The following is a 12127-nucleotide window of genomic DNA, read 5'->3' on the forward strand; positions in this document are numbered from 1 at the left end:
CGCCCTTTAGATTGGATAAATTGTCATTTTTGAGATATTTCCGGCTTTTTCCTTGGAATTTGTGTTTCACGTAACCCTAAATGTTGATATCATCACTGACACTTTTACGTATATTAAAGACTATATACGCCATCAATATAAATACAACAAGAGAACATTTTTCTAACCAAAATTACCTAAAAAATAGTATAAAATAAAACAGCTCTACGAACGATCTTAAACATATACGCAAGACCAAAATTGTGATATATTGTTGATCAGTCCATATAATTGACTTTCTGCATGTATTGTATGATTGATGGTGTGTATTTTTGCGGCCAAAACGTAACTCTGGCTCCAAATTAAATTTTAGTTCTCAGCTATAGCTTTCATATATAAATATTTTCTGTGATTCTTGCTGTCGCCCATATAACTAGTACTGATATATATATATATATATATATATATATATATATATATATATATATAACTAGTCATATGTTTGCAGTTTGCACGTAACAAAAATATGATTTTTATCTAAAAAGGGTAACTTACAAGTAACGTTTAATAGCAAAGGATTCTTGAATGATCCATCACTTTTTTAGAGCCTTTTGATATTGATGCTGCACAATAGTAAGTCACGTATGCAGCTCACGCCAGTATCTTATTGCAAAGTGCTTCGATTACTTCAAAATTTATACTGTACAAAAATTCTTCACTTTTTGTTAAACATACAAAAAAAAAAAGAATAATCTTCACATGATAATTAGCTATATCTATGCTCTATACAAAAGTTTTTCGTATTATTACCCAAGAATGACTCTCTCTCTATTTTTTTCAATAAAAAATGACCCTTACTTAGGGTTGTAGAGTATGTCGTTAACTAAATACAATTTTAATAATTTTATACAATTAATAAAAAATGGTACTAATAGAGGAAAAAAACGTGGAAGAAATGATAAGGACAGGAAAGAAAAGTAAAGAACAATGGTGGTGTGGGAATCTGATTCCTTGTCAATTAATTGCACCGTCCCCCCTCCCTCCATCCAGCTTTTCCCCTATTTATAAGCCTTTTTATTTTTATATCTGTGCAAAAGCTTACCCCCTCTTAATCTCTTTACCTGTCAATTACACACACACACATACACAAATACGTCATACGTACATGTAATACATTACACATTTCAGTTGACGATAATCGAACTAGAGCTATAGAGTTCCAATAACATAATGATGTTCGTTAATCTTGAAAAGAAATTTACGAAATCAAACATTCTAATTTTATTTCTGTCTACTTATCTTTCATATGCTATACTATCTATTAAGGGACATATCTATATTGTCGCATTATAGTACGATTCAAACTTTTATCAGACAAAGTTGGATAAAAGCATTTGAAGTACCAGCCAAAATCTATAAATCCTAATTAATAAAGCATTTATGCATCAATCTTATAATCTTTATGAACGTACCAACAAAATTACATAAACATCAAAAGAAACGCATAAAGTAAAAGTGATGCTTTCTTGATACTTATATCTGAATTATATATCTGAATGTTGAATGGACGATATATAAAATCTCGTAGTTGTGTCCCCATTTTCGGACTTGCCATAATATTAGTCGATGATGCCATTCAAGTTTTGTCTATATGAGTTGCAGATCAAGTGCCAACTAAGGATTATTATTATTTTTTTTTTGTTTGTATATTAGTATCCCGCCTTATTTTGGGATCAAACTAATTCACATGTCACAGTTTTGAGCTATAGAAGACTTCAAAATATATATATACACTTTAAGAAAAATAACTATTTAAGGTGAAAAAACTTAAGTACTCTCAGGAATCTCACTTAAAATTTGGAATTTGAGAACTTAATGCAAAAGTCCAGTTTTCCCCTCAGCATCAACGAGTGAGTTAACAGAGGCAGCAGTACAATTCTCGCTTGTGGAGAAGCTAACATCGCTCAGCTCGTTTTGCCAAAAATGGTTCCTCAAGGCTTTAAGCTTTGGGTTAACCGTTGAGAAGCTCGGATCAGACAGCAGCTCTTGCAACGCTGTCTTTCCTTCTAAGAGACTCACCACCTGCGACATCGTAGGCCTTAGCGTCGGTGACGCGTTAGTGCACATCAATGCCACGTTTAACATCAACATGGCTTCCTCTTCTGAGTGATCACTTAACGTTGGATCAACCAGCTCTAGCAATGATCCTCGCTCTTGCAAAACATAAGCCTACATGTATTTGATGCAAAACATAAGCCTTACATGTACTTCGGTTTATTTATCATATAACTGCATGAAAGGGATAAGACTGTTTACCCAATCAAGAAGGTAGACGAAGTCCTCGCTTGGCCTAAAGTTTGTGTTACTCTTTCCACTTACAATTTCGAGTGCAACGACGCCAAAGCTATAAACATCTGCTTTCTCAGTCAAGTAACCCCGCATCGCGTATTCAGGAGCCATATAACCTCTGCAATGCAGATGGAAAATATCAAACTTCTGTTATTGTATTCTTAAGATATCTCTGCTTGAGCTAATGAGTTAAAAAGTGCCTTACATAGTTCCAGCAATACGGGTGCTGATGTGTGTGTTTCCATCATCATTCAACTTTGCCAAACCAAAGTCAGAGATCTTAGCATTGAGATCCTTATCGAGTAACACATTGCTTGCCTTAATATCTCTGTGTACAATCTTTATCCTAGATTCTTCATGGAGAAATGTTAGTCCTTTAGCTATCCCCAAACAAATCTTCTTCCTTGTTGACCAGTCTAGCTTCAGTCTAGAACTCTCATCCTTTCCTACAATGAAGATCACCCACACAGATTTTGAGGATATATTGTTCATATAATTTGGCAGGTGCAATTCAAAAGATTAAAACATACCAAATAGAGCACGAGATAGACAATTGTTCTCCAAATACTCATACACCAATATCAATTGGTTCCCTTCAACACAACATCCATATAGCTTAACAAGATTTGGATGCTGTAGTGCTGAGATCATTCCTATTTCATTTACAAACTCCCGATTTCCCTGCCTCGATTTTGCAGACAGTTGTTTGACTGCTATCATTTTTCCCTCAGATAATTCACCCTGCAACAAGACAAGGCACCACCTTCTTAACATCTCTTCCAAAAATCTACACATCTTCTAGTTATACTGTAAACGATTTCACATAGAGCTAAGAATGTTGAAGAATACAAGTGTATAACCTTGTAAACAGAGCCAAATCCACCTTCACCAATCTTTTTTGTTATATCAAAATTATCAGTGGCTGCTTTTATCTGTCGTAGAGTAAAAGTTCCAGTTTGAAGATCTAAACCCCTTAGCTCTGTTCATCCATAGAAAAATTGACATTAAAGAGCCAGGATACATAAAAAGCACATACTAATATGCATAGATAAGCTTATACCTTTGTCAATAGCATTTTTATCACGCTGTTTTTTCCAGAATACGCCAACTATGATAAACAAAAGAAGTGTTGCTGCAGCAACTGGTACCCCTGCTTTTAGTATGATAGCCTTAACGTCATGATATACTGGAGGATTGAAATCTGCCACAAGCAAAAGACTGTTATCAATCATCTGCCAAAGAGATTCCAATGATTTATATAAAAGTGCAATCAGGAAAAGAAAAAAAACTTACTGGGTGTCACTGATATAGCTGAAATCATAGGACCATATACACCTCTAATTGGAATTCCGGTTGTCCCTTTGCCAGCCCATCGCAAACCAATCTTAAGAGTATGGTCCTTTACATTTACCATATACGATTTTATAACTGGCTTGCCTGATCCTCGAGCTGCTTCTTGAATGTTGAAGTTTTTAATCACTAACTGATCCTGTGAGCAGATAAACAAGAAAGAATACAATATGTTACGATTTGCATTTTTCTAAAGAATAAGTTTGACTCCAAAGATGTACCTGAAGATAAATATCGAACAAACGTTTGCCGAGACTGTAAAATGTATTGTCATCGGTAAAGATGATCTCAGCAAAGTGGAGATTCACAGTGTAGTTCCCATTTCCAAGACAGAGTCCGTAGTAAGTCAACGATAAAGGAGAGACACGAGCTGTCCTATAAAGTCCAACGCTGGGAGAGGAAGAATTAACTGATAACCTGGACGTGTTCTGCACAGTATAATCATCAGCATCGTCATCATTGTCCATGAAGTTCCCGGTGCTGCTCAACGCCCAGTGCTTGTCAGCGCCAACGAAGTACATAGAAGCACCTTTGGGCTCGTCATCAGCCTGATATGTTTTTCCTTTATCCACTTTTACTTCACCTCCTCCGCAATTTATGTACAATTTATATATGTCTACAAGAACATTTCACTTTTTAATCAAGAACAAGGATAGTACCAAAATATGATGAACACAATAAAAGCGTTGTTGTTGCTTACGATTTCTTTTAGGATGAACACAAGGGATGTGGTGAAGAAAACAGGTTGAACCCTTGTGTCTGCAACACCAAAGTCAGAGGGAAAACACAAACAGTTTTTGGTTCAGTTAAACTAATCATAACTGAAAGGACAAAGATTTAAGAGACCACTACAAAGTCATGATCATCAATAAGCTTTCTACGAAGCGTCATTTATATACAGAGAGATGGTTTCTTACGATTTGTTCCCCGTGGCGAAGCTTTCCACCAAATTCCTGACAAATAACAGCACAAGTTTCTTCTTTCAGCGGAGGTATGAATAAAAATGTTCTGAATGTAAGAGTGCATTCAATAAACTTACGAAGTAACTCGGTTACATTCATGATTATTGGGAATTGAACTTTCATCAGTAAAGTTGTTGTAAGAAACATCCCTGCACATCAAGAAGAACAAATACAGTTTATTAAATCTGTTTAGTAGGTACTTGGAATGTTAAGAGAGGTATGAATTTATACACGTTTTTGTTTATTTCGACAAAGTAGCTTGGAACACCTCCTGTCAACTTGTTTCCTGTCAAATAACTGATAGAGAAGATTTATAAAAACTTTCACAATTACGATATATATTCTGTACACAAAATTATTTACTCTCCTAGTGACGTACGTACTTACATGAAATCGGCTTTCTTCATATTTTCAAACGATGAAGGAATCTCACCACTTAAGAGATTAAAACTGAGGTCACTAGACAGTAAACATAATCAACATACAGAGTTAAGTACATGGAAATATAAATCATTTGAAAAAAAACTCTTCTTTGCTCAATGTTTATACATGACTTACAGTGTTTTGAGCTTCTTCATATCCCCAATATATTTTGGAATTGGGCCATTTAAATTGCATCTTCTCAGTATCCTGCATTTGAGATAGATTAAACACATTTTCTAGCAAAACTGTATCACAAACACAACATACAGATTGTATAGCAACTCACAGCGACTTGATAGACTTCAAATTACTCAATGGAGGGAAAGGAGATGGTTTGCCTCCTAAGTCACTAATCCTCCTATCAATCACAACCCACCAAAGTTAAACTATGTCGATAATGATCTTGTGAGGAAATGAATTTGAAAAGAAGTAGTTTTTCAAATGGCGTACAAATCAGTCAAGCTAGTCAGTGTAGAGATGCTGGAAGGGATCGGACCATCCAAACCGCAACCATGCATCTGCCTGCAAAAAAAAAAAAAAAGACTTCTTTGGTTAGTATACCTTTCTTGAGGACAAGCAAGCACTTATGGAGAAAGATTGAATCTTACAGTTTCATTATTCTTGTCCAATTGCCGATGAAATTTGGTATTGGTCCAGTGAAATTATTATCACTTATCCTCCTACCAACCCACACAAATACAATCATTACAAAGTGTTAAAGACGTCATCCAACAAAGACTTAATTTTAAATTTTTTCTGTATGTCATATCAACCATGTAAAACTAGATTCTCTTACATATCAGTAATGTTCTTGAGCAATCCAAGTTTTTCAGGCAATGGACCAGTGAAAGCATTTGAAGGAAGATGACTGAGGCAAAGACAGAGAGGATGATAAGTTAAATAAGAAGCCAAAAAAGACTTGAAATGTCAAACACACGCAAAAAAAAAAAAAAAAAAAAAAAAAAAACAAGAAGAAAGATTTGAAATAAAGAAAGAGGAAAGAAACATAACAGTTTCTCCAAATGAGTCAACTTTGAAATCTCAGGAGGGATTGGTCCTGAAAACTGATTTCCTTCTAGGCTCCTGCGTAGTTTGAAATGATGAATTGAGCACATTCATATACATATCTAACTAGAAAGATTTGTGATAGGGTTCAATCTAGGGTATAATACAAGTCATGAACAACATACAAGTTTCTGAGAGTGGTAAGGCGGGTTATGACTTTTGGGAATGGACCAGACAGTCGGTTCCCCATGAAAGATCTGTGTAATGTAAATAAAAAAATAACCCACAAAGCGTTCAACAGTTAATTAAAACAAAAACTGATTGCATTTACAGAAGCAGTTTAATGAAGAAGATACACTTACAAATCTTCCAAGCGCATAGAAGCCCATTCCTTTGGAATGGAACCAGTCAGAGAGTTACGGCTAAGGTCCCTGCACCCCCCCCCCCCCCCCCCCCCCAAATTATATTCGTTAAGAACCAATCTCTACAGTAAAAAGCTCAAGTCTTTTTAGTTTGTTTACTTACAAAACTTTGAGGTGACGAAGCTTAGCGAACTCTGGAGGGACAATGCCTGATAAATTCTGCGACTTTAGAGCTCTGCACAACAATAATTAATAAACCGGATGTGAATAGTCTTTAGGATTAAACTCAAAACCAGACATATAACCGAATTAAACCGGTCAAAGGTTTTTATACCAGTAAGCGATTTGACTTTCCTTTTTACTACTTTGACAACTTGGTTTCTCAAAGTCAAAGGGTCTGTCTTCTTTTGATAAATAATTTGCTAACATTAAATACTTTTTCTAATTGGTTTTTTGTATCACATTTTTTTTTTCTGTTAATAGCGATTTGAAACTAAAGTCTAATTATGGAATAAGGCGAAAATAAATAAACGCGTTATTATCTTTTGAATCGTATTATTAGGTCAACGGGTCAAACGACCAGCTGCCATGTCCAGCCTGGCAAAGTGACCTTGTCGTTACAAATAGACAAATCAAACTTTTTTTTTTTTTTAATCTCAAGTCACAAGTTTTTTTACATCCCACCAAACTCTTATTTACCTCTTCTAATTAATCTAAAAACTATAAAATAGAACAAGTGTATGAAATAATACAAAAGAGTAGGCAGTGTTATTAAAAATATATATATTTATAGTCAGTCTTACCTCACCTTTTAAAAATATATAGTAGTATTACAGTACTTTCAAAATATAATTCGGAAATTTCTAAAAATATAGTTTTATCATTTCAATATTACTAAGACAGGGTATATTAGACGTATGGTTAGTGGTTGTTATTAAAGTGCATAGTTGTGCAGTTAATGTTAAAGCTAAGTAAATCTTACTACCTAACCTCACCAATGAATTTAGTGGTTTCCCCTCAATTGTCACCATAAACTAGCGCCACTACTCTGTTTTAGCTTAAAGTAAAAAAAAATGCGAATTATTCCATGGAAAAAAAGGAAATTCTAAAGTCTAAACTGTGAAATTCTCGAAACTGACGGTGAAATCCCAATATACATTGACTTGTCACCGACACAAGTATTGGACTAAAAAATATAGTGTAATTTCCAAAAATGGGTAAAATCAATAAGGATAGTAAGATGATGAAGAAGAAGAAGAAGAGACTTACATTCTTATGACGTGGCAAGATGAGTTTGGAGGAGGATAAGAGCAATCACAAGTGATATTACTCTCAAACTCTTTAGTTGTAAAACTTGTATCAACCCAATTGCCTTCACCACTACATGGATCTTTGTTGAAGTTCCAATCTTTCTTCCCTAGCTTCTTCGCTATCTCCTTTAGTGCTCTCACTTCCCAATTCAAAACCACAATAAAAACAATTACCATCATCATCAAAGATCAAGAAAGTGCTTTGAATCCAAATTTCTCAAGAAACAAACAAAAAAAAAAAAAAAAAAAGCTCCAGAAGACGATAGAGATGCATACACATGTACGCAAACATAAAAAAGAGAAAAAAAGAAGCATAGTTTAGTTTCGTATTTGGAAAACAAACAAGAAAGTGGTTTTAGGGAGTAAGTCAGTAGTACCTTCGGCCTCGTGGAGTTTAGTATCCTCGGAAAATCCAAGACGGCCATGGAAACTCAAAGTGAAGAGGACGATGATGAAATACATCCGATGTAAAGAAATCATCCTTTTAAGCTATACAAATATAATAAAATATCGTATCACTTGTCCGATATAAAGCTTATAAGAGATATAGATAGAGGTCGAGAGAGAGAGAGACAGTGTAGGATGTAATGGTAACGAGCTTATGGACCACACTTTTTTAGTCGTCTGGATTTAATAAGGTTTGCTGTACTTTTTGTAATGTTATTTTATTACATCAACCAATATTTTCATTGGTCTCAGCCCATACTAGTGTGTCTGTGTATACTACATACATGTCTATATATGTTACATATATAATATTATAATTCCAAGCGATTTCGTGATTCATTAGTCTTTAAGCCTGGCTAGTCTACGTTTTGCTTTAATTTTTATGTGGTTGCTAAAAAAAACGAAATTTACATTACCTTTGGTAACTAACCCCTATTAGTCATGACGTTCAAACATTTAAAATATGTTTAAACTTTAAAGTTACTATTTATGTGTTAATAGTTATTTTATTATTTTTAAAACTAGTTTTTAAATAAGTGTAGCAGCTTCTAAATTGTGTAGCCAGCAAACATTGAAAAGTCGTATATACAGTTGAGTATCTTTCTCCTAAATCCCTATAATAATAAAAAAAAATTAAGCAGATAATTAAGAAGTCTCATCAATTATTGCTAAAAAACAAAAACAATTAATTTTGATTTCAAAGACAAAATACGAACATATCTCTTTACTTTACACTGGTTCAGCTTTTACGAAAGCCAAAGTAAACTCACAAAACATATGAGATTACGACTACTCCACTACATACGATCAAAAAAAAAATAAGTAAAAAGAACCTTTATTATTTTCTGTTCGTTACTAAAATCGTGGTGTCATTGAATAATTAAGATAAACAGTACTAGAAACCCCCCCCCCCCCCCCCCCCCTCCCCCCATGATAATTTTGTAATAGTGAAAAATTGATTGTTTAGAACAAATAGTGAATTTAACCGATCGATCTATTTAGTCCACCATAGAATCCTTTGACGCAGAGTTAATAATACTCTTCTTTGTTTCCTCCTTGCTTCGAGAGTGCCCGTCCATCGCTAGATTGTTCGACTTCCCTTAAACTAATTATCTGATTAATTGGGTTCAACTAAATAATTGCTACTTTGTGTAACGATGATAACAAAAAAAAAAGGCAGATTTGGAGTGTGTCTAGGCTGGGCACTTTGTAAAACATTTGCATTTTATCCCTTTTGTTTATTTGTTTTTTTTGTTATTATTATTATTTTTTATCTTTTTATGTAGGATACCCATTAGCCAAAGAAGAAAAAAGTACCAAAGTATCTTGTATTATTCGTATGCATATGTATATAGACTATAGTTTATGATCAGTTTCACGTGATCGAGTCTTTTGGTTTTGTATTCACTTGACGTGGCTTCCAATGCGTACAACGATGCCGTCAATGTCTCGCACGTATCCAACCTTCTGACCCCATTCTTTGTCTTCCGGCTCGCTCACTGCCACTGCACCGTTCTCCACTGCTCTCTGCACAACGCACCATCGTACTCGTGTATCAATACAAACATATAAGGTGTTGACGTCAGATACATCGAGAAAGACATAATTACATTTGAGTTTACCTTGAAAGCGGCATCAACATCGGGGTAACAGAAGCAAAGTTCGATGGGCGCTCTTTCGCGGGCTGAATGCGTAGCCTGAACCTTCCCAGTAAGGTCGTCGGTCTCATGCTGGTGAAGCGGTGTGAAGGCTATCGTCGTTTGCCCACTCTCTAGCTCCCCCCACCTGTATGTATAAATTTATTTCCATATCCATCACATATAAACCGGAAGCAATTAATAAATTAACGAATATATATACGGAAGCTACATCAACATAAACTGGTGATGATTTCTATATTGTTTCGCTATATCTGGCTTCCTTAAGCAATTTCTTGGCATGTTAGCCAGCGCGCGGATCAGACCTGATCATATAGGGCACCGCACAAATGGCTGATATGTGTCTAAATATACTTTGATTATGCCAATCTAAAAAAGAAATCTAACAAATAGTAACAACGAGTCATATATAAATGTAAAAAAAAAAAACCTGTGAGACTCATCAAGACGACGGACGTTGTGACCAAAGGCTCGGGAGTAGAATTCAACGGATTTAGCGACGTCCTTAACGTACACAACAGAGTAAGCAAACGCCGGTCTCATCATATTCGCAGCCATTTTTTTTTCAATCTTAACTATTCTGATTTCGAGTCGATTCTACCTGATCCGATCCTTGACAACACACTCTCAATTGCAATACATACGATCTCTCTTTACGGTGAGCTGAACACGTGGTCGACTACGTACATGCAAATGCAACTTCGTGTGTAGGGTACTTGTTGCCACGTGAGCTTTTTTTTTAGCTTCTTTTCTACTAATTGGGCCTTGTATCACAAATGAGGCCTTTAAAATTTTTGATAATCTGTAATGTTCGGGCCTTTTTAGTTGTTCGATGAAATTTCACACAATTCTTCTGACGGAAATGTCCAAAGTTAGTATAACAACATCTACCACCGTCGAATTTAATAATCAACGATCCAAATTACTCCTGGAGATTTATCACGCGGATCGCAATCTTGGTCCGTTGAAAAGAAGATGATCGAACGGCCACCATTAATTATCTGTGGGTGTATGCGCCTCTCATTTATTATATAAATCTCAACCCATATTTTTGTTTATCGATAGATTCACACAAATCACAACACTTGTTTTATCATTCTCTTTCAAGAGCTCTTCGGCAAGTTGCTTTCGATCAATCTCACCAGGTAGCTAATACAATTTTCGTTTATTTCAATTGTTCGATTGTAATTTGTGGATTGATCTGGAAATAAATCTAGGGTTTTCTCTCTGTTCTTACTCTTTCTTTTGGGTCTTGTTGTTGTTCACAGATCTCTTTTGGAATTTGGAGATGTCGGGAAGAGGAAAGGGAGGGAAGGGATTGGGAAAGGGAGGAGCCAAGAGGCACAGGAAGGTTCTTAGAGATAACATTCAAGGTATCACCAAGCCTGCCATTCGTCGTCTTGCTCGCAGGGGTGGTGTCAAGCGTATCAGCGGTCTCATCTACGAGGAGACCAGAGGTGTCCTCAAGATCTTTCTCGAGAATGTCATCCGTGACGCCGTCACCTACACTGAGCACGCCAGGAGGAAGACGGTTACCGCCATGGATGTTGTCTACGCCTTGAAGAGGCAAGGCCGCACTCTCTACGGTTTCGGCGGTTAAATCGATTTGGGAATTAGGGTTCGCAATGTCTTGTTTCTGGGATTTGTGTTAGCTATGTGTTGATTAGTCTTAAAAAGAAAAAAAAAAAGTAAATCTAGGAGTTTAACCACTATTGTTTTTGTTTGTTTGTTACGTTGTTGTGATGTTTGTAGCTAAAAAAAAGGGATCTAAGCAAACTTGTGCTCAGAAAAATCTAATGAGAATGAATCAATCATTTGCTAAATTTCTTTTGTCTCTTCTTCGTTTTAACTCTAATTTACCAATGCAAGAAGAACTTAGTGGTTGATGTTGCACAACTTGCATCCAGATTCCAGGGGTGGGAAATTGAGAATAGAGCGGAAGAGATATCTGCAATTCTGCATCTCTCTATTATCTGCTCTCGTTTTGAATACTATAATTAATATCAGGCTGAGTTAAGCAACAAAGTCAGTTTCAGCTAAAACTATCAATTGTTTTCTTACTCCTCCTTTTGCTTAGCAGAGAGTGCGAGTTGAGCCACAGCCACTTGTTGTACAATGTACACCTTTTCCTACACATCTTAGAACTTACTTGGTCTATCAAGATCACAGGAAGCCGACTCATTCAGCACCAGCAGCCACTCGTTCAAGTTCAGCGGTACAATCCAAAACAACTGAGCCAAAGAATGCCACGTATAGTAGTATCACAAAGTGGAGCACATATG

General features: G+C 35.7%; 3 protein-coding genes across 5 annotated transcripts; 1 reads left to right on the forward strand and 2 right to left on the reverse strand.

The window, feature by feature from the left end:
* Nucleotides 1-1750: 1750 nt before the first annotated feature.
* Nucleotides 1751-8462, reverse strand: LOC104765723 (putative LRR receptor-like serine/threonine-protein kinase At1g07650). 3 transcript variants are annotated; one of them, XM_087508077.1, is made up of 24 exons: nucleotides 8118-8462; nucleotides 7700-7880; nucleotides 6594-6665; nucleotides 6431-6499; nucleotides 6254-6325; nucleotides 6075-6146; nucleotides 5860-5931; nucleotides 5672-5743; nucleotides 5514-5585; nucleotides 5350-5421; nucleotides 5199-5270; nucleotides 5028-5099; nucleotides 4872-4937; nucleotides 4718-4789; nucleotides 4596-4631; nucleotides 4379-4437; nucleotides 3900-4294; nucleotides 3622-3817; nucleotides 3389-3529; nucleotides 3189-3307; nucleotides 2859-3069; nucleotides 2534-2774; nucleotides 2296-2446; nucleotides 1751-2208 (listed from the first exon to the last, which is right to left on the reverse strand). In XM_087508077.1, the coding sequence occupies exons 1-24, from the start codon at nucleotides 8218-8220 to the stop codon at nucleotides 1852-1854; spliced, it is 3045 nt and encodes a 1014-aa protein (XP_087364203.1). In that variant the 5' UTR covers nucleotides 8221-8462; the 3' UTR covers nucleotides 1751-1851. The 3 variants fall into 3 exon arrangements, with proteins under 3 accessions (XP_087364203.1, XP_087364202.1, XP_087364204.1); XM_087508076.1 differs by having other exon boundaries at nucleotides 5028-5090; nucleotides 8118-8452; XM_087508078.1 differs by lacking the exons at nucleotides 1751-2208; nucleotides 2296-2446 and having other exon boundaries at nucleotides 2530-2774; nucleotides 8118-8452.
* A 1037-nt stretch (nucleotides 8463-9499) lies between these two features.
* On the reverse strand, nucleotides 9500-10554 carry LOC104778607 (uncharacterized). The gene is made up of 3 exons (XM_087508094.1): nucleotides 10276-10554; nucleotides 9810-9972; nucleotides 9500-9714 (listed from the first exon to the last, which is right to left on the reverse strand). Exons 1-3 carry the CDS (start codon nucleotides 10401-10403, stop codon nucleotides 9592-9594), a joined length of 414 nt encoding a protein of 137 aa, XP_087364220.1. The 5' UTR covers nucleotides 10404-10554; the 3' UTR covers nucleotides 9500-9591.
* A 319-nt stretch (nucleotides 10555-10873) lies between these two features.
* On the forward strand, nucleotides 10874-11668 carry LOC104765734 (histone H4). The gene is made up of 2 exons (XM_010489497.3): nucleotides 10874-10990; nucleotides 11114-11668. The coding sequence occupies exon 2, from the start codon at nucleotides 11134-11136 to the stop codon at nucleotides 11443-11445; it is 312 nt and encodes a 103-aa protein (XP_010487799.1). The 5' UTR covers nucleotides 10874-10990; nucleotides 11114-11133; the 3' UTR covers nucleotides 11446-11668.
* The last annotated feature ends 459 nt before the right edge of the window (nucleotides 11669-12127 follow it).

Source organism: Camelina sativa, chromosome 3 (genome assembly GCF_030686135.1).
Source record: "Camelina sativa cultivar CO46 ecotype springtype chromosome 3, ASM3068613v1".
NCBI classification, from domain to species: Eukaryota; Viridiplantae; Streptophyta; class Magnoliopsida; order Brassicales; family Brassicaceae; genus Camelina; species Camelina sativa.

Excerpts from the sequence above, each read along its gene's own strand:
- LOC104765723 (XM_087508077.1), bottom strand. The coding sequence starts at position 8,220 with ATGATTTCTTTACATCGGATGTATTTCATCATCGTCCTCTTCACTTTG. Across the intron at positions 4,295-4,378 it reads TGTTCATCCTAAAAGAAATC|ACATATATAAATTGTACATA; the intron begins GTAAGCAACAAC and ends ATGTTCTTGTAG. Across the intron at positions 2,209-2,295 it reads TCGTCTACCTTCTTGATTGG|GCTTATGTTTTGCAAGAGCG; the intron begins GTAAACAGTCTT and ends AAATACATGTAG.
- LOC104765734 (XM_010489497.3), top strand. The coding sequence starts at position 11,134 with ATGTCGGGAAGAGGAAAGGGAGGGAAGGGATTGGGAAAGGGAGGAGCC.
- LOC104778607 (XM_087508094.1), bottom strand. The coding sequence starts at position 10,403 with ATGGCTGCGAATATGATGAGACCGGCGTTTGCTTACTCTGTTGTGTAC. Across the intron at positions 9,973-10,275 it reads CGTCTTGATGAGTCTCACAG|GTGGGGGGAGCTAGAGAGTG; the intron begins GTTTTTTTTTTT and ends TTATACATACAG. Across the intron at positions 9,715-9,809 it reads ATGTTGATGCCGCTTTCAAG|AGAGCAGTGGAGAACGGTGC; the intron begins GTAAACTCAAAT and ends TGCGTTGTGCAG.